Below are 25,138 nucleotides of genomic sequence, written 5' to 3' on the forward strand. Positions count from 1 at the left end.
ACCTCTTTCATAAACCATCATTATTCCATATAGCTCCCTGCAAATATTTGTTTCAATTAGAAGTGTAATTGTAAAAGAAAAAATATGTGTAATAGCTGTAATAGCTAAGGCCTAATGAAGGCAACCAGCAGGCCCACATAATGGAAGCCTAAGCAATGATTTAACATACATTTTGTAGATGAACTCATTCCAGTGGGCAGCATTTATAGAGATATAAGTAAACATACATATGTACATATAAAAAATTATCCAAATTAAAATTCCTGACATTTTTACCTAATCTGAACGTGTTGGTCTGCTGTCGCCATCTGGTGGCCGGCGTATGTTCGTTCACAATAAATTAGTACATTTTATGTCCTACGCCTCATGTGACAAATAATCTAGAAACACTGAATCAAAACCCCGAGAAAGCAGTTTATTCAAGTGTCCTCTCAGTATACTTCTTTTAAACTCAAAATAATAAAGTATAATCGCCCTGACTTGACTAATGCTGACACGGACAGAAAGGTCTAAGTAGGCCTATATTTGGCCTATTGTAGGCTACTCAATCTTTTGACTGAGATATACTTAAAAGTATTATTAAGTATTCTAAGTATACTTGGCTTGTAGTTGTGTTTACTCTTTTGATCGAGTAGCCTATTAAATATTTTTTTATCTAGTACATTTTTGGAAAATATTAATTTATAAAGAAAACCGATATGTTTCTAAGAGTATCTGAATCTGTATCTTCACTCTTTCTCCGCCATTGACTAATTTTCCATCTATATTTTGATCATCGTTCTGAATCCAATCCAGACGAAATCTTTAACAAATGCGTTTTTCTCAGATTTTTTATGAAACTTTTGAACACATTACATTCTTGATAAAAATGATGCATGAAGCTAGAAAAAAATGATTTGAAAATGTTAAGTTAAAGTACACTTAAAGGTAGGCTATATTTCAAGTATAAAAAACAATACCAAAATAGTAGTAAAGTGCAAAAATAATATATAAATAGTAAACTATAAGTATGTTGTTCACTTAAAGAAAACTTGCAAGTATACTAGCAGTATAAAACTACTTAACCAGTAGTTTACTGAAAGTGTGCTTTCATACACTAAAAAACGTGCTACATATTTGACTAGTAAACTATCAGTATACCTGGAAGTTTACTTGTAGTAGTTGCAGTACAAACGAAAAACTTAGTTGTAAACTAGTTGCGTACTCAAAGTTTATACTGCTACGTTTAAAGTATAATTAATAGAATATTTTATACACAAAAAAGTGGGCCAATTTAGTTCCAAGTAGTATCGAAACAGTACATTTACAAGTATACTTCTAGTACATTGATATTAGTATACTTTATACATAAAGTATACTTAAAAATATACTTGAACTTTACTTAAGTATACTTAATAAAATGAACTTGAAGTATAATTATTTATTACTAAGGGACCACAACAACTGCCAAAACTTTTGGCCATTATGGCTGTACACATTGTTGTTGTGTGAACATAACCTATACACAAGAGCCTTTGGGAAGCCGATTTAAAAATCATTCAGTCTAAGCTAGTCTAAAAACAGCAGTGTTGTAGCGTGACAGTTGCAGATTCACTTCCTCACACAGATATCATGCTAATGTAGATTAGGAGATTTTTCAGGTATCTGGCAAATTGCTGATCTAAAGCCAAAACGTATGACAATATTGTAAAGATATAGACTATTTTGTGAATATATTCGGATTTGGTTGGATAAGCTAGCCTATCTCAGTCATGTCCACTTGCTATCATTTTGGCTAAGTTTGCAATGTACTGCCTTTTCCTTACAGCACATCTCGTGTGTTCATGTTAATCTGTCTGTTTTGTAGTCTTTTACCAATTCATATTTAACCAGTTAACTAACTTTGTATTTAAAATGCAGCCTCTTTATCTGTTCAACCTTCTCCAGTCTCTCTCTTTCTCTCTCTGTGACTTTGCCTGTGTGTCCTTTCTGGTCTCCACTCACCCGCCCTTCTCTGGCTCTAATTCCCTGCTCACATGTATGGCTTAGTCCAGTACTGCACTTGGAACACAGCCGAAAACAGCACAAGATTAATCCAGGCTTCCACCTACAACTGGACAACTCTATAAATACTGCTGAACCCAACCAGACAGTCGATATTGGTAGACATGTTAACAGACAATAATGGCTTCCATATTATTAAAGCCTTTTCTATGATGAAATATTTATCATCGATTAATTACTAGGTTTTACTCCTGAGAATTTTACAACTTCTGTGTCTGTTTGTATATAAAATGAAAACACATCTTAAAATCTGTTAGAATATATCCAGTTGCTGTTTTTATTGTCAACTTGGTTCACAGAAAAGACGAGGCAAATCAGGACAGTTCTCATACAGTTATAGACACATACAACACTTTCAAACAAAACACACAGTTATCATCCACATACACACACATTTACATAAGAAACGATCCAGATGAACAGAAAATACATAATAACATTTATAAAAGTGAATCCTCCTTTGTTTCACAGTAAAGAAGGGGTACAGGAAATAATGACGTAACAGACAGAAGCTTCTCAGTGACAGGACGTATGAGATTTAAATAATGTTTAGCCAAAACTTTTATTTGAGGGGTGGATAAGTACGATATTTAGCGGATAGGTGCTTTAAGGGCAGCGTCTACTTCTTCTTCAGGCTGAAGGGTGTGCCACTGGGCCACAGGTCGTCTGGGATTGGCCAACATGTCTGACCAGTGTCGCAGACCCACCCCACTAGCACCAAACCCAATCCAGCACTTCCCAATCGCATCATTGCTTCCCAGTTTATCATAGTCATAGACAGTAATCAGCACCTGGATCTTCTGCAGGGACACAGAGGAGCAGAGAAATATAGGTCAATACGCATTTAATCCACTTTGTTCTTTGGTCCCACTTTATATCAAGTGTCTTTACTAACTATACTACTATTTACTAACATTTAAATGAATAATTTGATACAATGCTCTTATTGTATTAACATTTTTTTAAATAAATACATGTAATTACAGCTGTAATTAATTGATGTAATTACATTTGTAATTACACTATTAACCCTTCCCTTACACCTTAACCCACCCTTAAATCTACCCATGTCTCTAACCTTACCCGTATCCCACCTCAATAGCGGCAAAAGTGTTCTACAATACAACATGAACACAATAAGTACATTGTACCTAACAAACATTATGTTTTGATGTTAGTACATAGTAGTTAAAGGCACCTAATATAACGTGTGACCCATTATATTGTAGACACAGATGAATTTACTAGTAGCATTAGCATTATAATCGTAGTGTATTCATAGTAAAAAGGTTGCATTGTATTGTGAATCTGTAAATGTATTCGAGATGCAAGTATTGTCGTGTTTCAAACAGATATATTTACCTGAACCTGAGCGAAGGGGATTTCAAAGCTGAAACTTTCATTGAAGTAAGGGTTCAGTGTGTTCTGCTTAACTGTCGTCTTCTTCTTCTTGATGCGCTTTCCATTGTGTTGCAAAACCACTTTCACAAAAGGATCTAAGAGAGAAAGTGAGAAAGAGAGGATGCCATTGTACATGGATAAAGACAGAAATGCACAGAATTTCCACAGAAATATTTAAAAGTATAGAAATCTAATTGTATTAAAATAAAGTCAAGTTGATGTGTAGAGAATAATTTCAGTTCAATATCAAGTACAACAGAGAATGTAATCTAATTTGAACATCATAATGCTTCCACAGTCACCTGATAAACCACCCACATCCATCTTCTTCAGGTTCTTGGCTTCCATGATACAGACGGTCAGTTTACCGGAGGTGGGCACATAGCGCAGGGAGATACAGATGTCTCCAAGCTTTTCTTCCTGTTGAGAAGGAAGAGGAGTGTGTTTAGCTAAAAGTCTGTGTAAAAAAATGTGTAAAAAGTCTGAAGGAAAGCCTTACTTCCTCTTTCTCTCCTCCAACTAGGTCTTTCCATTCGTGTATGGGCTGGCCCAGGTCAATACTGTTCATGGCGATTTTGATCTCTCCAATTACGTCATGTTTACCAAAGCGGTCAAAGTCAAACACTTGCAAGACCAGAGTCTGTCCCGCTAGATCATTGAAGGGGATCTGGAAACAGAAATAAAACATACTATTTGAACACAAATTGCTTTGTTTAGAGAAAAAAAGTCAGTTACTTATTCTACAACAAAATCAAGCATAACAGATAAAGTGTATGACAAATTGCCTTTTGGCAAATCCCCCCAAAAACGCATGATTGTAAGGACATAACTGCAATACCTTAAATATGAATGTCTCATTGAAAACAGGAGACAGGTTCTTGCGCTGGACCTTTGTTTCAAACTTTTTCTTCTTGTCTGGTAGCATATAAACTTTGACATAGGGGTCAGACGTTCCACCAATATCCATAGCAGGAAGGTCTTGTGCTTGCAAGATACCGACAATGAGCTGAAGATTGTTGAAGAAAAGGTTGTGGGTCAGGTGTTCAAAATCAAGAAGCTGGTCACACATTCTTTAAAACGCCATTTTTGCTGATTTGTATAAAAAAAAATCATTTCATCTCATAGCATGCATATTATGAACATCCACTCTCAACCAACCTGATTGTCAGTGAAGTTGTAATCCAGAGTGTATTCCAACTTGCCATAATTTTCTTTCTCTCCCTCGCCCTCTCCTTCTTTAGGTTGTTCCTAAGGGGGTTGAGTAATAAGTATGGGTAGTATAAATGAGTATTAATATTTTTAATATGAAATTTAAATGAATAATTTAACAGAATCAAGATCCGACAGCGTTCCATTTTCTGCTTTGCGCTTCCAAGCTTTCTCACCTCGCCTGCTTCTTCATCTCCCTCCTTTTTCACCCTTCTTCGTCCTCCCTTCCTCTCTCTGACTTTCTTCGTTTTCTTCTTCCCTCCCAAGCACTTCTTATAGATACAGAAAGCAAAGCAGCCAACCAAGGCTAGCACGACCACAACTATGGCACCAATAGCCCACATGGGCACTGTGCAGTAGAGAAAGAAAGAAAGAAAGAAAGAAAGTTAAAGAAAAAAAAACAGAATGATGGAAAGATCATAATTTGTTTTCTATTACATCAATAAATGGATCAATGCAACAAAAAAAAAACAATTTCTGCAAAATGACGGATGGATGGATGGATGGATGGATGGATGGATGGAGGGAGGGAGGGAGGGAGGGAGGGCTGACAGAAAAAGGCTTTGAAAAATTGGAACTTACTTCTGATCTTGTGGTCTGTTTATGGAATAGATGAAAACATGTAGAATGTAAAATGTAGGAATTAATTTATCACACAGGTTAATGGAAATGTATGTTTGTAATGATAATATGATGAAACTGGACTGGAGGTCAATTTAACATCAGAAAGACATAGGAGAGATGTTAAATTTTGGTTGAATATGATAATCAGTTTGATGTCAAAAGCCAACATTGGACAGATGTTATATTTTGCTTACTTAAAGGGGTCATCGGATGCCAATTTTCCACAAGTTGGTATGACTCTTTAGCGTCTTCATGTAAAGTTCATAACATACTTTGGTTTAAATTCCTCGGTGGTTGTGTAAAACAACACCCTTTTTACCTCCTCAAAAACAGCTCTGTTCACAGTGACCCGTTTCGGTGCATGCCTCTTTAAATGATAATGAGCAACTGTTCACCCCACCCCTCTCGACACAAGACACACAAAGTGCTGCCTTGGTTGACAGTTCACAAATATGCTAATACGGGACAGTCCGTCAGTGGTCGTGGGTGGAGCATGAGCAATATGACATCATATTGCTCAGAAAATTATTGAGTGTTTAGACTTTTTGAGGATTAAAAAGGAGTGAATGGATTTTTTTAATTGTATGGTGGTTGTGTCCACACACTGGAAAGACACATTTATATGCAAACAACATATAAAAGTGAATTTTGCATCCAATGACCCCTTTAATACAATGAAATATCACCATATGATAATGTTATAATTCAACATTGTGTTAAAGTTAACATTTTGGTGTTTAGCAGACGTTGGGTTTGGGTTACGTCACGATTAAATGTTGGCGTTTGACATCAATACCATGTTGGCATGAGGCGATTCCACTACTTAAAAGCAAGAAAATATCAATGTCAACAATCGTCAGTATTTTACATCACATTGAAGTTGGCATTAGACGTTGTTCTGACATTGAATTTTGGCCCCGCAATGTAGATATTCAACCAAATATCTACGTTTTATGATGTTGGTGGCCAGCAGCTGAGATAAGATTAAATGTGGCATATATCTTGATATAAAATTATGACTTACTAGGTAGATGGCCAAGCTCATTGAAGAACTTGTTCTTCATATTTATGAAGTTGTGGGAGTGGTGCGAGGGAGGGGGCGGAGGGGGTGGAGCAGGATTAGGCTCCTCCTCTGATTCTGCTGCCCTCCGCCCACGATGCTGCATACTGACCAATCGCATGGCTGATCAGCTAGAGGCATAAAACAGACGGTTACTGTCCTGAAATAACCTACATGAACTAAATGCTCCAAATCACATATATCCCCTAGATCAGTCTTCTGTCCTCTAGTCTAAAGTATTTATTTAATGTCCCTCTTTTTTATTATGTCCTCCTTTCCATCCCATCAACCACCCCTCCTTCTGTCAAGCCCACACTATCTCTCTCTTTCCCTCCCCTCCTCTGTCCTCTTTGTGCCTGGCGTGACTTTTGATGGAGTAAACTCTAATGCTATAGGGCTCTGCATGTCCGTTATTAATCCTTCTGGAACCATGCACGCATAATGCTGCCCATATGTGTTCAAACACTATAATGTGCTCAAAAACATTGTTCACACACATTAACACACAATGGATATGTCTCCACCTGCCCTGCTCAGCTGATCTGACCTAGTCACTCTCAGCAGATGTATAACGAGATTAATTGCCAAAGCTAATCCAAAAATCCTCGGGTTTAAGTAAATTAGGAACGGGGCCCTCCCCTTGCCTCCTCACTTTCACACTTGAGCCTACACAACCAACAACATCTTGTCACCAGAACGACATATAAAAGACTACATAAGAATGTGTCGAGCAGTAAGGTCACCGTTGGATTAATGAGAGCAGGACTTTGTGATGATTCTCTTCCTGTAGCTTGTTTCCCAGTCAGCCACACGGACTGACCACAGTGATGAAAGACGATGAACATGTCATAGTTAAAAGGATGACATTTTTGTATTTCTCTAGAGATAGCCCCAAAGCCTGCTTCAGTTTACAGATACATGCCTTACATACTTGACCTCGCTGGTTCATGATGATTAACAGCGACCCATTTAAAAAAAACAAAAAACTTTTGCATACACACGATGTATAACAAACCAATTAAATGGTTAAAAAAAAGAACAAATGACTTTGAAAAAATATATTTCAAGAGTTTTTATACATGCTGGTTAGATTTTATTTAAATAGATTTTTTGTCCATTAACCTGTTAACTGTCACGGGCCCACCGGTGGGCCCAAATTCATTACATATTTAAAACAGTAATATCCTATACTAAACCTAAACTAATCTTGACAAACTATATATCATTTGAAAGCTTACAATCTCTAGTTTTCATATTTGGTGACTGATTTTCAAAATAAATTACAGAGGAGCCGTAATTTATCAATTTGCAACAAGACTATTTTCATATTCCTAAGGCGTGTTCAGACCTTTATTTTGAAATAGCAATGAACATTTTTATGTGATTCTTAGAGGTTGAATTCATATCAAAATCTGCCAAACTTCCCATATTACTTCTGAATAGAATGTCTACTTCATAAATTGTATGAAAATTGTGGAAATAATGGTTCAGATGATCACTCAAACCACATATGGAAATAGAGGCGTCCTTATATGGGCAGTAATGGAGTCTAGTTGTCACCTAGTGAAAATGTTTGGTACTGCGCCCAAACAAAATCTTACTGAAAGCTCATTTTTTGAGATATCAACCTAAATTTTGAAACACTCACTTGTTCAGATTTTTGACTTTGATTTTTTTGCAGTTTTAGAGTCACCCAGGTTTTAAAAATATATATTTTATATAAAATATGAATAATAAAATTTTTGACATTTTACATTTCCATAAACTCAAACTTCTATAACTTTTTTTCTGTTTCACTTTTTTAATTTATTTCACTTCTACAAAAATCTTCCAAATGTCTTCTTTAAAACAAGACCAATTGTATGTCTATACTCCAAAGCATTCTTTAATTACAACCATTTAAGTTCGAAATGTGCATTTTCATGTCTACTCAAAAAAAGGGGGGTGACAGTTAACAGGTTAAAAAAAAGAATTTAAATTAAGTGAACGTATGTGTTACGTATATATTATATAGGCTACTGTAGCAATGATGCTTCTTAGAAACAAACTTATTGAAATATATAGTATATACTTCAATAAGTTTGTTGCTAAGAAGCATACAGTTGAATTTTTTATATGTAGCCTATATTTACTTAGTAGTGAAATGTTAGCTAGGACACAAGTACTTGATTCATAAAGCAGTCGCACTGTTTTCATATTTAGTAGTGACATCTGCAAAAAGTTTGAACTTTCGCTACAAGAAAAATAAAAAATAAAGTATTGTTAAAAGAAACTTCTAAAACATTGTTTTCCAACATTTGTTATTGAATGAATTTATCGCATAACATAAAGCGTTAAAACAACGCAGTGATTTCTTCTCTTTTCCGAAGAGAGAAGATAGGCCTACACTGAAAGTGGTTAATCTGAGAGTTCAGAAACCATAATTTGTGTCATTTACAGACAGGACTGCTCTAATCTGGCTAAAGAAGGCCTGTCGCTCTGTGCGTCACGGACCATCAGACGGCGTCATATGGCCTTGCCCCCCTCCCTCATCCCTCTTTTTTCTTCTTCTCCTTCATCTGTAGGCCTACTTTGTCCAGCAGCGGGCAGAACTGCTGTATTTTCGGATTACCTAAATCTCATCCAGACCCCCTGTTCCATGTTTCTCTGGAAAAAAATCATGCGGAGCAAATTGTCTAAGACTGAAATTAATCTACGCACACAGATAAGGAAAGCATTAATTTAGTCGAGAAACAAAATCATCTCATCACTAGATCTTAGAGGGAACAAATATGTGACATATAGACAAAACTTAAAACAAGTTAGCCTACGTGTTGTTTGTTAACGTCACTGTGCGGTATTAAATTTGAAATGGTCCATTTAATTTAGCTTAATTGTGTGTGGACTGGGTTGCAGCCCGTCTAGAATTTAACTGGTGACAATATTTTCACAGCACTGTTAAGTTCAACTGGTGGCATAATTTTTAAATAGCCACAACTAGCCTACTATTTTAATTAATGTTATAAAACTGCGCAAACTGGCTATATTAGGCTAAATCTATAATGGGCCTAACCATAAAATAACTAGGCTACAAAATACTTAACCAAAAAAAAAAAAAAAAAAAAAAAACATTTTAGCTAAATGACGCTGCTTGACATGTCTGTCAATTGGATAGTAGCCTAAAATTTACACGAATAGCAAGCGCGTGAAGAGCTGATCAATAATAATCAAACTTACCTGATGATCTCCTAATCCAACTCTAGCCTGTATAGAAGCTGCGCGTTGGTTAGAGAGACGCACTAGCCCACTCACACACTGCTCTAACTTACACTTATCATCCTCTCTGTCATCTGTCCCTCTTTCTCTCTCTCTCCTCAAAGCGCATTTGAAGCGCCAAACCCTCTTTCACTTGGATTAATCGCGCTCTCCCTTCTGTTCGCAGTTATGTGCCCTGGGTTTTCTCATGTGACAATCTTATTTCATCTATCTCGTATGTCATTTATAAGTTTGCTATTAGGCTATCCCATATAATCTCCTGTATGCTGTTTATCCGATTTTAATTTCCAATACAATTTTCGTTCAGTGACCCCTCTGAATCGGATTATAGGCTACTCGGTGGCTCAACGCTGCTAATAGACTAGATAGATTGATTTGGGATAGGAAGTTGTGAAATGAATTGGTTTTGAAATTAGAACAAGGCGTCTCCCACAGATGATGATTATTGAGATATATTGAATAAAAATCTGTTGTACCACAAAGGGCCTCGGTTCTTCAGGGTTTATGGCCAATGTGCGATTATAGCCTACATGGAGGAAACACTACCCTCATGTGGTAAAATCAAATGCTACAAATTTTTACGGTGGAAATTTAATTCATGTGAATGTTTACGTTTATTAATATAGCAGACCACGAAACTGTTCTATGTTAAAGTTAGTATTTTGTGTATATTGTGTAGGCTACAATTTTAGATTTTAGTGTAGCCTTTCATTTGATTAAATACTAATGCAGTTCTGTCATAATGGCATCTTCATCCTTTCGGGCTCTAGTGTCTGTTTTGTTCACTTTATCTTCTGTTTTGTGAGGTTTGGTGTCTAGCTACTATCATACACTATCAAATAGTTAACACTTTTAATAGATCTTCATTCTCTTTTTTTGCAGGCTGAATAATAGGCCTACAGACTGTCCAATATACACCCCACTAAATGCATCCCACAATTTTAAATAAAAAAGACAAGGTTATTCAGCTCAAAATGTTTATTTAAATTCACTACGTCAGTCAGTTCACATTCAACATAAGCCTTGCTTGATGTCAATCACAAGATAAATATTTAATCATTTTACGCTGCATCATTTTATAATAGCAACTGGAACCTTTACTTGATGTTAACCTCTCTTTAAAAAAATGCACAAGAGCTGTATGATAAGAACATATTTAAGATAATAGTAATTATTAATTTATGTATGATCTGAGGGCTGCATTTAGCTGCTCAGGGTGTGCTTGTCAAACAGGTACTCCGCCATCCTGTTGTTGCCAGCATCCATCTTGAAAAGGTTGGTGATGTGGTCACCAATCTTCTTGATGGCCTCCACCTGCTCATTCAGGTAGTGAGTCTCCAGGAAGTCACACAGCTGTTGGACAAGCCATCAGAAAAGAAAAGAAATTCAAGATGCAAACTTCAGTGAAAAGATGTGAAACTGTTGTAAAAGGCATGCATATGGAGCAGCTTTTCCTGACTGTAAATTTAGGTATGGCAGATTCCGGGTCTTGGCGCTAGTTTGTGTTACTGTTAAACATTTTGTGAGCTTTATATAACAACCACTAAACACATGCAGACACATTTTTGGAAGATGCCTGATGTCCTTGCGTTATTCAGCCTGAGGGTGGCGCTCTAAGATGATTGACAGACTTTAGTACACACAACAAACGCCATCTTAAGCCCAATTTATACTTCTGCGTCGAACTGCCGCTGTAGCTACGTCGTAGGCTGTGTGTAGCGCGCATACCCTTCGGCGTACCCTGACGTGCACCTCTCCAAAAATGTAACAACGCGTCAACTCTACGCGGACTCAAGCGCTGTGATTGGTCTGCTAGGACCGCTCCCTCGGGTTTCACATGCTCCCTCTGCGCGCGTGAACGCGGACAACGACGCAGAAGTATAAATGAAAACCAACGCGTTTCCTACAGCGTGGCTCCGGCGTAGGTCCGACGCAGAAGTATAAATCAGCCTTTAGAATTGCCTTAATGTATTATTTATTGCCTCAGTGTTGTTTTAGAATATGACAAGCTGTAGAGGAATTCTGGTGAGCAACAAACATAAAACAAACACAAAACAAACACAATGTATTAATTATATAAAAAAAGATTTACAAGAGCACGTTTAAACTAAAGGATTTATACTCAGTGTTGGGGTAACACATTACATGTAACAAATTACGTAATCAGATTACTTTTTCAAGTAACGAGCTAAGAAACACATTACTTTTAAATTCACAACAAAATATCTGAGATACATTTTCAAATAAGTAACGCAAGTTACTTTGTAGTAACACCTGTCCTGTCCCCATGTTGAGAGAAATCAGGATGGTTATTGTAATTCTAGAATAAAAGTGAGAAGGAATGTGCTCATCTCACTTACACAAATCAGATTCAGTATTCCTTAAAATGAATAAAAACAGTGAAATGCAAACTCAGAATATTATGCAAACCTGGAATAATTAAATATGTTAAATAACACAAAAATACTTTATGTATTTAATCTCACTTTATTAACCAATGTCTTTATTGCTGACCTTAAATAATTCAATTCAACCATACCAATAAGCAAAAATGACTTTAGATAAACATCATCTTTGTGTTTCATTTTTGTATTGCTAAAGTAAGCATTAAACGATTTTTCTGTTATCCAGAATGGTAGCACAGCTGAAGGTTTGTTTGAGCTGCGCCCTCTACTGTACAGGCGTGAACTTACATTTCCTTCAGCCTGAGTCTTCATTTCACTGTGAAAGGCCCTTTACATTTGCCAAAAAATACATACTTTTGTTTGTTTGTTTTTTATTAAGATAGAAAGAAAGAAAGAAAGAAACAAACAAACAAACAAAGTAAGCTCAGCCCAGGTGAGAAAAAGTAACGCAAAAATAACGTAACATTATACTTTCCATAAAAGATAACTAAGTAGTGCAATTTGTTACTTTTTGGGGGATTAACGCATTACTTTTAAAAGTAACTTTCCCCAACACTGTTTATACTTTTATTAATTTGATAAGCTACTCCACAAATGAAGAACAGACATGTCAGCTAGTTACTGACCTGATGCAGACTAATATGCACATAGCTGAAGCGGGATTGATATCATCTAGGTCTGGAGCGAGGTTTACATAAACTAAAGTGAAAATAAGCGGGGGCAGTCTGCAGTCTGCCTCAATGGCTCTCAATTAGAGTGCGCTGTCGTTCCATTTTTCACCAGAGATTTACATTGGAGAATTGTGGGGTGCTGTAGAGCTGGGCAGGGCTCAGGCATCCGCTACCCCTCTTAGTATCAATACATGCCTGCCGAAGCCATATGTGCTAAAATTTGATATATCCTGCTCACTTCACGACTTAAAATAGTCTAGAAAATTCCAAAAAGATTTGTTGCAGAATGCTGAACAAATGTACAGTATATTATTGATTCATTTTAGAGGTCTATGTTTTGGGTGAATATTTTGGTGAGGCACGGCCGCGGCTGATATGGAGGCCAATTTAGAGTCCCAAGGCTAAACTTCAACAAATGAGGATCACTCACATGTGGGTCTCTCTTCTCAGAGGCGGCCTTATGTAGATCCAGCAGAGCCTGATTGACGTTCTTCTCCAGCTGAAGAGCGCACTGCATAGCGATCAGTCCATTGCCCCACATATCACGGTCTGGTTTCTGGAAAGGTAGATACACAGATCAGTGAGCAAGTTACATAAAGTCATAAAGGCATAAAGTCATTCCATTAACAAGAGCTCTAGAGTCAGTTTTGATACAATGTTCAAAGTCAAAAGGCTTCATTCAAAGCACCTTGATGTCCTGAAGGACAATTTTTCCACCCCTCTTGTTCTGGAACTCCATGAATCTCTCGGCATGCTCGCGCTCCTCTTCGCTGTTTTCCTTGAAGAACTTGGCAAAACCAGCAAGGGCCACATCATCCCGTTTGAAGTAGAAAGCCTGAACAAAATCGAAATGGAATAGATAGAACTATATGTTAAGGAACAAGGGAACAAAGAACAACTTAAGGAATGGCCTTTCATCAAATACTTCAGTCATACACATACCCTGTAAAAAAAATCCTAATTTTACTGAAAATAACTGGATTTTTTTTTGACGTTCAATTTCTTTAATTTTAAATTGTACTTAAAACTCTGTAAAATTACTAATAATATCTGTAAATTAAAAATTCAGCTGTTATTTTAGGTATTGTGACATTAATGAAAAATTGCAGTAATTCACATTTTTTTATACAGAAAATTTACTGTATTTTTCATACAGTATTTTTTCTGTTTTCTTAAATTACATAAAAAATGTAAAATTACAAGTATAATCTGTAATTAAACAGTAACAAAACAGTTCAATGATAAAACAGTCGAATGACTGGATTGTAAGTGAAGATGCTGAGATATTGAGAGATCTGTTAGTGTTTAATGTTCTGATGGGATTTAAAGTGTTTCTGTATGGTCTTTTGTGTGTCACCATAGTGCTGAAGAGTGGAGCCAGTGCTTCAGTCCAGGATGAGCAGAGAAACACTGATGTTAAGCTGATTCTAATATAGAATAAAGTAAAAATATAAGGAAATATATGTGAAATAACTTCTCTTAAAAAGTTTCTGTAAAAGTCTTTTGCACTTTATTCAAATTAGGATACTTTACATTAATTTTTTTTTCTTGTATGGCAGCCATTGCTGACAGTCATTTGACCATTTTTTTTAAAAGATTTTAGGCTATTTGTTACAGTGTAGGCCTATAAAAATTAAAAATCTCTCCAGCCAACGACATCCAATCAAAGTCAAACTAACTGATCATCACAGAATAAGAGTAATAGGTTACTGATGATCAGCAGTCACTCCAAACAAAACACCCGTGGATGTTCTTAGACTGATGCCCAATGTCTGCTTATGGCATTTGAATGATTTATTCCGTTATTTTGTTAATAAATAGGCTATAGGCCTACACATTTAAACAGTTTTCTTGTAGTTTTAAGATTTCTATAACGCTGTTTTTAACGTTAGATAGACACATTTAGTCAAGAATGGAAAAGAAAAATCAATAGAGACAACGTTCCTTATAACGATTAAGTAAAGTGAAAAAAAACCAACAAGAGATACTTGCCATTGAAGTGTAAGTGTAGGAAGCGTAAAGCTCCAAACTGATCATCTTGTTGATCAAAGCCTCGCAGTCGCGGTCGTAGTTCTGGCGAATCTGAGGAGTCTCCATTTCTGCCGTTTATTATCACAATGTTGGTGAAAAATAAATAAGAAATTGTAATAAATTCCGGCGAGATCAAAGTTCCGTTCAATCACTGTTGAAGCAAGAACCTCTTCGTATCTTCCTGAAGCTGTGAGTGAAGTGAAGGTGAGCATTTGTCTTATATACGATCACAACATGATGCGTCACTGGAAATGACACCAGCAACTGGAACTGAGTAACATAGTGACTTGACAATCCGCTGTCTTACTTGTAGGTTAGATAACAAAGACAAGATCAAATTTAATGGATAGGCTTTCTTTTAGTCTTTCCCTTTTCATAATTAATAGCATATAAATCCAACAGATTATTTTTACAATCACAAGCATGATTTACATTCTGAAATGTAACTATAGAAACGTATATAAATGATGCATCTACATTTAAAATACATATTTTAGTTCCCCAACTTTTTTATTTCATATTAAATGCCTCCCACTTACTTTTGTACCTTTATCATACATTTCTGTAGTCACATAGGCTATTGCACTTTGCATATATAGACTATAAACGTATTGCTTATTATTAAATGATTGTTTATGCAGTAATGTTCTGATTAAACTGATTAACACTCTCCTGTCATTAGCTTTAGCTACTAAAAGAAATTGTTGAAAATGTGAGGTAGCTACACAACATTCACAGCATTAGTAAGCTATAGTGGTGATTAATGATTATCTATCTCATTCACCATGCTAGTTGTTTTATTACAATATTTTAGTGCTAAACATTGTTTTATTATAGGCTAATATATAATTGTTTTATTTCAATGTTACAACTAGACCAATTTTTCTAATTTACCATCAATAGAAAACTGCATTACAAAGTTCCAGGTTATATCTATGCTGTGTGTGAAGCCTGATAACACTATATTATAGGAGCCTGTTATGGCAAATGTGATGGGACAATCCTAATAGCCTATTACTCCACTTGGGAGTTAATGCCATTTTTCACCTGGTAACTGCCTTAGATACCCGACACCTAACTGATTAAAAGAGTGAAGACAGGTGACAATTACGAAACAATTTTGTACCAGAAATTGTCCATGAAAGCTCATTCTGTGTCAGCAACAAGAGCAAACACCCAAGAGATGACATGGAGCTGCATCTCTGTGACTCAGCACTTTCTCTCTCATGAAAGATGCGCGTGTTTGTAACCTGACTAACTCCCTATAGGATACAAGTGTGAAACCATCAAGTTTCTTTGTGGATTATTTTTATACTTTAGTTTTAATCAGTCTATTCTTGAATCTGTCACATTTTGAGTTTGTTTTTGATCTGTTTTTATGTTCAGAGTTTCATGGTTAGTTTTCTAGTTGTTAATTCTATGCATCTTCCGTTCCATGATGAACTGGTCTCATTTATGCAGTTCACGTGCTCCTCGTTAAGTTATCCTTGTTTGCTCACCATAGTTATACTCACTGTCTTGGTTCTCATTTTGTTCTAGTATTGGTCTAGTTTAAAGGAATAGTTCACTTTAAAATGAAAATTCTATCATCATATATTCACCCTCATGTTGTGTCAAACCAGTATCTTCTGCTGAAAAGAAAGGAAGATATTTAGAAGAATGTCAGTAAACAGACAGTTTCTGGGTCCCATTGCCTTCCATATTTTTTTTTCCTACTATGGAAGTCAATGGGACCCAGAAACTGTCTGGTTACTGACATTGTTCTAAATATCTTCCTTTCTGTTCAGCAGAAGAAATAAATTCATACAGGTTTGAAACAACATGAGGGTGAGTATATGATGACAGAATTTTCATTTTAAAGTGAACTATTCCTTTAAGCTGTTGATATGTGTTATTCTTGTAATTTTCTAGTCTTCTGTTTTTAAACGTAAAAACGTCCTTGGATTTTGTTTCCAGTGAGGGTCTGATCCCAACTGCATGACAGAATCAATGCTGTGAATTTTATAGCCTACTCTGTATAATTTTAATATATACTGTTTGTGTCTATTGTCACAAATATTTCCACTTTAAATTAATGAGGTTATCAGTAGCCTATTTTTAACCGGTCTAAAATATTTTTTTTGAGGAGGGTTATTTGAAAAGTTGTCTATGAATTTATAGCTTTAGGTTGAAATAAGACTGCCTTAAAGTTGTGGTCGTAGTTCTGACAAATCTGAGAAGTCTCTATTTCAGTAGGTTTGCCGTGTAGCATCATGCAAAAATAAAGGTTTACTGTAACGGATGTGACTGTTAATGCGTTATTCGTAGATTTATTTTGTGTCCTTCCTAGAATGGGCAGTTTGCAACTTTGCGTGATAAACAACATACAGTAGAACTGGTATTACAAAACATTAAGTGGCGCATGCCATTCAAATACATTTTCCACAAACTGGCTACATGTTTGTAAAAAATATTACAGACATTAATGCGTTTAATTGACATTTAAAATATAACTTAATTAGGCTATTTATTTAGGATTTTGTGTCACAATTATGTCAGTATAGCTGCTCATCTCATCTGTCACTGTCAGTCACTACTGGAGGTGTCACAACATATGGCAACATATTCCGTGACGCGGTGTACTGTAAGTGTCAGTGTTTTGCGACAATGTCAGTGGCACAGTGAAGACTGGATGTGCCACCGGATGTGTCACTAAGCATAGTGGCATGTGCCATTGGCTTCTGTGCGTCAGATGTCATGTCACTTAATGTTAATACCGCCTCTCCACTCTATCAAATAAATATCTAGGGTTGTGTTTGTTTTCTTCTAAGGGAGTCGAAAAGTAAGGAGATGTTTTTAAGGCCTTTCAATATGCAATAACACTGTCCTTCCACAAAATGCGAAATACCTCTCTTGAGGGCCCGAGTGTGCTCGTTATACCACGGCTTCGGGCTATTTTCCTTCATCTTTAAGCGCGAAGGAGCAACCATGTCTAAAGAGCTGGAAAAGAGAGAGTCAAAAGTTTCTGTTTTAACATCAAGATCATCTAAGCTATCTGTTATACTGAGGAGTAGAAACTGATCAGGAAGTTTATTTGTAAAGCAATCTTTAGTGGTAGAAGTGATAGTTCTACCATATTTGTAACAGGGAGTTTGTTTTACAGGCTTGGCTAAATGGAGTATACACAAGACTAGATAATTATCTGAGATGTCATCGCTCTGCAGCAGAATTGCAACACCATCAACATCTTACCATGTGACAATATTAGATCTAAAGTATGATTACAACAATAAGTGCGTCCTGACATGTGTTGTCTAACATTTACATTTAATCATTTAGCAGACGCTTTTATCCGATGCAACTTGCAAAGGAGAGCAATGGAAGCAATCAAACTAGAATAGTATAGAATAGTAAATATTAGTATTAATGGGTAAAGTGTTGATGAAAAAGATGCTCTTTAGGAGTTTCTTGAAAATGAAACCAATAGAGTTTAGAATGTCTGTAAACGCCAAACCCAATGCATATTTTTCATTATCTACATGTGTATTAAATCACCAACAATTAAGACTTTGACTGCAGCCAGTACTAATTCTGATCATTCAATTATCATTTGATAATTAAGCAACCCCACCATTTTAAAAAATAAAGACAAGTGAATCCAGACAAAAAAATGTTTATTCATCAAATTGACCATGTTAAAACCAGATAGTTCACATTCAACAGGAAAGCATCGCCTTGGCAAGATAATGACTGATAAAAATAGCAAAACTGCATAATTTGACAGTGATATCATAAAACTTTAACTTAATCGAACATTTTCAACTTCAAACTTTAACATTTTAAACATGAGCTGTGTGATGAGAAGATATTGGTTGATGAATTAAGCCTGTAGAGTATAGCTGCAGGTTCTGCAGAATGCAGATGATCTGAGAGCTGCATTTAGCTGCTCAGGGTGTGCTTGTCAAACAGGTACTCCGCCATCCTGTTGTTGCCAGCATCCATCTTGGAAAGGTTGGTGATGTGGTCACCAATGTTCTTGATGGCCTCCACCTGCTCATTCAGGTAGTGAGTCTCCAGGAAGTCACACAGCTGTTGGACAAGACATCAGAAAATAATTTAGGATGCAAACTTCCCAGAGAATAAGTGAAATTGTTTTAAAAAGACATGTATATGGAGACATGTATATGGAATTTAGAGTCTCAACTTCATAAAATGGGGATCACTCACATGAGGGTCTGTCTTCTCAGAGGCGGCCTTATGTAGATCCAGCAGAGCCTGATTGACGTTCTTCTCCAGCTGAAGAGCGCACTGCATAGCGATCAGTCCATTGCCCCACATATCACGCTCTGGTTTCTGGAAAGGTAGATACAGAGATCAGTGAGCAAGTTACATGGCATAAAGTCATTCCATTAACAAGAGCTCTATAGAGTCAGTTTTGCTTATGTTACAAAGTTCAAAGTCAAAAGGCTTCATTCAAAGCACCTTGATGTCCTGAAGGACAATGTTTCCTCCCCTCTTGTTCTGGAACTCCATTAATCTCTCGGCATGTTCACGCTCCTCTTCGCTGTTTTGCTTGAAGAACTTGGCAAAACCACCAAGAGCCACAACATCCCGTTTGAAGTAGAAAGCCTGAACAAAATCAAATAGGAATAGGAACTAGGCTATATGTTAAGGAACAAGGGATTAAAGAACACATTTTTATCAAGGACTTAAGTCATAAACAATTTATTTTTTAAATCTCTCCAACGAACGGCATCCAATCAAAGTCAAAGTAACTGATCACAGAATAAGAGTAATACTGTAATGTGTGTTGCATTTTGGGATATTGTCTTGGCAACTAATGAGACTGAATAAGAAATGAGAAACACGGTGCAGGAGCTGTGTATTGAGAGACTGGGGTGGAAAAACGTTTAAATGGAGCGCAAAAGACGATGGATGAGGGCTCGGTTCTGGTTACATTGTGGACAACAAGACGGCGGTACTCACCTTTTTTTGAGAGGGGGGTGTCGTTTGTGGTCGGTTAGGGCCGGCGGCGATGAAGATAGATAGATAGATAGATAGATAGATAGATAGATAGATAGATAGATAGATAGATAGATAGATAGATAGATAGATCCCGGGTCGTGTTTGCGTTCATACAGAAGGCACTCTGGCAATTTGCCGGCAATTTCTCGGGTTCAAAGCGCTGTGTGAAAGGGGCTTATGTGAGTGCTGTAGTGATGACACACAGTGACGACTCCGCTCACATTTCCCTTCACGGAACGGTGTGGAAGTTGATTGAAGTTGTGGTGGTTTGTTGTTTTCTAGTGCCAGACCATACTAGCTAAAATAATTAAAGGTGGTGGCAGCAGTCTATTAAGAAAAACCTATATTATATTAACCTATATTATATTAGGCCTAGGCCTATTTATATTGATGATCAGTAGTCACTCATTACAAATGTAAACAGCCGTTGATGTTCCCATTAGACTGATGCCCAATGTCTGCTTATATACGGTTATTATAATTATAATAAGTATACAGTGTTCTTGTAATTTTAGATTTCTAGAATACTGTATTTTTGTTAACGTTAGATAGACACGTTTTGTCAAGAATGGAAAACAAAAATTAAGAGACAACATTCCTTATAGATAACGATTAAGTAAAGTGACAAAACCAACAAGAGATACTTGCCATTGAAGTGTAAGTGTAGGAAGCGTAAAGCTCCAAATTGATCATCTTGTTGATCAAAGCCTCGCAGTCGCGGTCGTAGTTCTGGCGAATCTGAGAAGTCTCCATTTCTGCCGTTTATTATCACAATGTTGGTGCAAAAATAAATAAGAAATTGTAATAAATTCTGGCGAGATTGAATTTACGTTCAATCACTGTTGAAGCAAGAACCTCTTCGTATCTTCCTGAAGCTGTGAGTGAAATGAAGGTGCGCATTTGTCTTATATACAATCACAACATGATGCGTCACTGGAAATGACACCAGCAACTGGAACTGATTAACATAGTGACTTGACAATCCGCTGTTTTGTAGGTTAGGATAACAAAGACAAGATCAAATTTAAAGGATGGGTTTATTTTTTTTGTCTCTCCTTTTTCATAATTAATAGCATAGTAAATCCAAAAGGTCATTTTTACAAGCATGATTTGCATTCTGAAATGTAAATAGAAACGTATTTAAATTATTTATCTACATTTAAAATACATTTTTGTTTTCAATGTTACATTAAACCATTTTTCTAGAACAACTAGACCAATTTGTTAAAGGTATAGCGGAGGATTTTTTTACTTCCGGGTGGATCATCTATACTATTGGTCCTCCTAATTGTCAATCATTCTGGTGAATCAATCAAACTTATTCAAAAAGTGGAGAGGGCGGGTCTTATCTAAAATTCGGAAAGATCCTCCACTATACTTTTAATTTTTCTCATTTTCCATCAATAGACAAGAGCATTACAAATATGCTGTGTATGAAGCCTGTGAGCCTGTGTATAATATGGCAAATATCTTGGGACAGTCATGAAATAGCCTATTACTCCACTTGGGAGTTAATGCCATTTTTCACCGGGTAACTGCCTTTAGATACCCGACACCTGACTGATTAAAAGAGTACAATGAAGACAGGTGACAATTACGAAGCAATTTTGTACCAGAAATTGTCCATGAAAGCTCATTCTGTGTCAGCGACAAATGCAAACACCTAAGAGATGACATGGAGCTGCGTCTCTGTGACTCAGCACTTTCTCTCTCATGAAAGATGCGTGTATGTTTGTAACCTGACCGTATTACGGTGGCCGAGAGAGCTCAACACGCTGCAACTGAAGAAAACACATGCAAAAAAAAAAAAAAAAAAAATCCCGCAAATTAAGAAAACATCTTATCAGTTTCACAACACGTGTGCTCCAAATACTCACAACACAACCAAACACAGAAACGTGATGCAAATAGCACAGACCACAACCAGGTGACCCCAATAAGTGAAAAACCTGGCTGGGACATGCTTATTGCTTGTGAGCATCCCTATGTCCTACTCCCTTCGAAGGGCAGACCCCTTGAAGTGGGGACTTTGGAGGGAGCAGGGCATTTGTGTGCTATTGTGTAGCCGTTTGGAACGCACACGATGAAGGGAGCAAAGAAAGACAACGTAATTTCCTCATTATTTTCACCTGGTATGTTCCCATGTCATGACAACGCAGCACGGTGTCCATTACCAGAAATATCTTCATGGGTGGCGTTAGGGAGGGGTGCTTCAGCACTCCCAAGAAAGACCAAAGCACCCCAATAGCACCCCCAAAAATAATTTCTGGAAACAATTATATTCAGGCTGGAAGCCCTGAACCGCAGTGTTGCTCATGTGTTTGTTATATCTATCTGAGTATAAATGAACACAAACAGCAAGGCCTATGTCTAACCACACTTAAGACAGAGCCATAAATCCTCCTAACAGAGGAATTTCCTGCTTGGAAATTCCCCCTTTCTTATTGGTCGAGCCAACCCTGAGAGGTGGGACCTTTAAGACTTTAAATGGCCTCTACACAAGCTCTTCTCGCTCGCTTGGCCTTCTCTGTACATTTGCATACCTGTCCTGCGTTGACCCACAACCAGCCATGTCCTCTTTCAGGAGAGAGAGAGGACTCTCTCAACCAGAACAGAATCAAAGGACAACATCATGAGTGTGGCACAATGTCTTCATTCAATGCAGAAGAAGTCCATCGCAATTCTACCATCAACTCTTCCGACTTCCTTCCTTCTCCTGTTTGCTCTGCGTGTCCTCTCCGGCCCCGGAATTAGGCACTCCAGCCATGGGAACAGAGTCAAACCAAACCACGCAAGTTCATCACCAATTTTTCAGTCAACACGAAAAAATCGTTTGAGACTCATGGGACCATCAAAATCCTTCTTCAGGAACTTCACAAAATGTTTCACTGCAAAGGCCATGCAAGTATACATTTAATGAGGTGCTCTGAAAATGATAAGCTGATGGTTCTTTTCATAGTTAAATTAATATTTTCCAGAGTTCCATTTCCTGCTTCCAGTTTCATTCTGTCACTCACCATTTACCAACGTATGTATGTATGTGTGTTTAGTTTAAAACTTGTGCACAATACGTATTTGGTTCTGATTCTCTGCTTGCTACAAAATTTATTTAACGATTTAGATTTTGACTACAGGCTCTTAGAAGGACTGTACAGTAAGAAAGACATTTCCCTCCCCTGGAAATGAACATTTCTTAGAATTAATAAACAATTAACACTGTGTTTTTCTCGATTGCTTAAACACATTTCTTGAAACTATACCTCGTATTCTCAAATCAGTAAACACAAATCCATAACGTCTCACCTAATTCCCCAAACATACTATTTTCAGGTCAAAATGAAGCTCTACACTCAAAACCATTCACTATTGCTGAAAAAGCAAACCTTGCCCTCAGACATCCAGGGTTGGGTACCGAAACCGGTACCGATATGGAACCGGTACCTAAGTAACCGATATGTAACCGGACCGAATCAAAACGCAGATTTCGGTGCCTCATTTCGGTGCCACTTAAATGCCTCTGCTGTAGGAAATATTTGCACTGGTTCTCCGAAACGGACGCAAGCATCATCACCGCATGTGATCACTAGTTAACCCTTTGACACGTACAATCGTTCACACCAGTGTGATTAGAACGTTCAGATCGTGTGATCATCAACTTCTAAATTCAAATCTGAGTTTGCGCGTTGGCTGACGCTGAGCCAGAGACAGACGCGTAGCAAACTCCTTTTCTCAAGAATATTGAAGCCTTTATTTTAAAACACAGTGCAGCTGCACAGCGAGTACAGAGCAGAGCTCACTAGTGCGCTCATTGGCTGTGCTGCGAGAACTGCACGAACCGATGGTGAAGCAGCTGACGCGCACGAACCAATCATGGTGCTTCGCGCCTTGCGCGCACCGAAACCTGCCAGAATGGGCGTGGCTTCTGGCTATATAAGCGGGCCATTTTGCCATAGGAATCAGATTTAATCTCTTTCAGCGAACTCTTCACTTCACTGTCTACCCTTTGAAAGCGTTTTACAGTGTGTTCTCCGCCATGACACGCTGTTAAAAGAGCAAATTTCAAAACAACAGCATTGTTTCAAATGCCACATCCAGATTGTGTCTGACGCCGGCGGGCACAGTGAGTGCACACATGCCTGGGACATCACCACGCGGAAGCTGCACTCGGCAAAGGCAGCTGTTCTCACTGTGAGAGTATGCTGATCTCCGTGCTGCGCTCGCGGCTAAAGCCTGTTTTATACTTCTGCGTCGAACTGCCGCCATAGCTACGTTGTAGGCTGTGTGTAGCGTGCGTACCCTACGGCGTACCCTGACGTGCACCTCTCCAAAAATGTAACAACGCGTCAATTCTACGCGGACACAAGCGCGGTGATTGGTCTGCCAGAACCCCTCCCTCGGGGTTTCACATGCTCCCTGGGTGCGCGTCAACGCGGACAACGACGCAGAAGTATAAATTAAAACCAACACGTTGCCTACGGCGTATAGGCTCCGGCGTAGGTCCGACGCAGAAGTATAATGAGGCCTTAACTCTCTTCTCACAGGGCGACCCCGCCCCTCGCGCTCTCCCGTTTCCTGCCATCCGAGTGCGAGGATTGGGTGGGCTCGGCTGACCCCGCCCCCTCATCTCAGTCCAGTGAAGTAGGCGCAAGGGCGAGTTTGGACTCAGAGCTCCTCCGCGTCCTCACTAAAGCCATTGAAGACCTCGGGCTCGATTGGTCTTCGCCTCAGGAGCCCACTAAGAGCCGACTCGGCTCAGGCTCCACCAGGCCCCTCGTCAAAGACCTGCGGCGTTCTTTCCTGAAGTACACGACGAGCTGACTAAATCATGGCGCGCCCCCTACTCGGCCCACCGGAGAACATCCACCTCCGCAACGCTCTCCAGTACCTCAATGCAGTACACGAGATCCGGGGGGCGGAGTTGGATCCAGATATAAGGGGTGGAGATTGGTAGGTTTAGGGGTAGGTTTTGGGATCAGGGGGTGGAGATGGGTAGGTTTAGGTATATGTAAGGTGGGAGGAGTTGGATCTGGATCCGACTCCTCCCTGTGGATTTCTTGTTCCGCAGTGAGGACCATCTCACGCTCTCCACCGTTGACGGCGCTGAGAAGAAGGGATAAGAGAAGCTGTCCCCCTAGAGGAAGCAGTGGGCGCACACCTCTGCCCACCCACTGCTATTGGATGGAGATCCAAGGCAGTTCATCCATCGACTTGCAGTGCTTAGTATACAATTTATTCACCTTTCTACTGTAAGTTGTCATTACTATACTATTTTACGTAATGGCAAAATTTGTTTACTTTGGTACAATATACTTTTTTTCTGTAACTGCATGCTTTGGATTTTGTGTTCTCCATTTTTGATGTTGTCTCTAACGAATGATCTGTAGTGTTTGTAATATTGACTCGCTGTGTTTATGATCTGAAAGCATTGTTTGGTT

At 38.0% G+C, this 25,138-nt stretch overlaps 3 protein-coding genes across 4 annotated transcripts; all 3 read right to left on the reverse strand.

Annotated features, from left to right (window-relative positions):
- Positions 1-2,298: 2,298 nt before the first annotated feature.
- syt5a (synaptotagmin Va) lies at positions 2,299-9,685 on the reverse strand. The gene is made up of 9 exons (XM_081394212.1): positions 9,554-9,685; positions 6,302-6,468; positions 4,830-5,002; positions 4,603-4,692; positions 4,283-4,450; positions 3,944-4,111; positions 3,747-3,864; positions 3,406-3,539; positions 2,299-2,843 (listed from the first exon to the last, which is right to left on the reverse strand). The coding sequence occupies exons 2-9, from the start codon at positions 6,456-6,458 to the stop codon at positions 2,634-2,636; spliced, it is 1,218 nt and encodes a 405-aa protein (XP_081250338.1). The 5' UTR covers positions 6,459-6,468; positions 9,554-9,685; the 3' UTR covers positions 2,299-2,633.
- An 872-nt stretch (positions 9,686-10,557) lies between these two features.
- Positions 10,558-14,968, reverse strand: LOC308679756 (ferritin, middle subunit-like). 2 transcript variants are annotated; one of them, XM_081347441.1, is made up of 5 exons: positions 14,661-14,891; positions 14,026-14,095; positions 13,357-13,503; positions 13,099-13,224; positions 10,558-10,945 (listed from the first exon to the last, which is right to left on the reverse strand). In XM_081347441.1, exons 2-5 carry the CDS (start codon positions 14,026-14,028, stop codon positions 10,796-10,798), a joined length of 426 nt encoding a protein of 141 aa, XP_081203567.1. In that variant the 5' UTR covers positions 14,029-14,095; positions 14,661-14,891; the 3' UTR covers positions 10,558-10,795. The 2 variants fall into 2 exon arrangements, with proteins under 2 accessions (XP_081203567.1, XP_081203566.1); XM_081347440.1 differs by lacking the exon at positions 14,026-14,095 and having other exon boundaries at positions 14,661-14,968.
- Positions 14,969-18,603: 3,635 nt separating this feature from the next.
- LOC308679916 (ferritin, middle subunit-like) lies at positions 18,604-20,550 on the reverse strand. The gene is made up of 4 exons (XM_081347787.1): positions 20,352-20,550; positions 19,161-19,307; positions 18,906-19,031; positions 18,604-18,767 (listed from the first exon to the last, which is right to left on the reverse strand). The coding sequence occupies exons 1-4, from the start codon at positions 20,454-20,456 to the stop codon at positions 18,618-18,620; spliced, it is 528 nt and encodes a 175-aa protein (XP_081203913.1). The 5' UTR covers positions 20,457-20,550; the 3' UTR covers positions 18,604-18,617.
- Positions 20,551-25,138: the final 4,588 nt, after the last annotated feature.

Source organism: Scardinius erythrophthalmus (assembly GCF_964197995.2).
Source record: "Scardinius erythrophthalmus genome assembly, chromosome: 1".
Taxonomy (NCBI): domain Eukaryota; kingdom Metazoa; phylum Chordata; class Actinopteri; order Cypriniformes; family Leuciscidae; genus Scardinius; species Scardinius erythrophthalmus.

Bases quoted from the DNA above. Each gene is read 5' to 3' on its own strand.
- LOC308679756 (XM_081347440.1), bottom strand. From the start codon at position 14,765: ATGGAGACTCCTCAGATTCGCCAGAACTACGACCGCGACTGCGAGGCT. The intron at 13,504-14,660 runs GCAAGTATCTCT...GATTTTGTTCAG, and splicing joins CCTACACTTACACTTCAATG to GCTTTCTACTTCAAACGGGA. The intron at 13,225-13,356 runs GTGCTTTGAATG...CTACCTTTCCAG, and splicing joins TTGTCCTTCAGGACATCAAG to AAACCAGACCGTGATATGTG.
- LOC308679916 (XM_081347787.1), bottom strand. From the start codon at position 20,456: ATGGAGACTTCTCAGATTCGCCAGAACTACGACCGCGACTGCGAGGCT. The intron at 19,308-20,351 runs GCAAGTATCTCT...GATTTTGTTCAG, and splicing joins CCTACACTTACACTTCAATG to GCTTTCTACTTCAAACGGGA. The intron at 18,768-18,905 runs GTGAGTGATCCC...CTTGTCCAACAG, and splicing joins CTGAGAAGACAGACCCTCAT to CTGTGTGACTTCCTGGAGAC.
- syt5a (XM_081394212.1), bottom strand. From the start codon at position 6,458: ATGCGATTGGTCAGTATGCAGCATCGTGGGCGGAGGGCAGCAGAATCA. The intron at 4,693-4,829 runs GTGAGAAAGCTT...CAACCCCCTTAG, and splicing joins GAGATGAAGAAGCAGGCGAG to GAACAACCTAAAGAAGGAGA. The intron at 2,844-3,405 runs GTAAATATATCT...GTGTCCCTGCAG, and splicing joins TCCCCTTCGCTCAGGTTCAG to AAGATCCAGGTGCTGATTAC.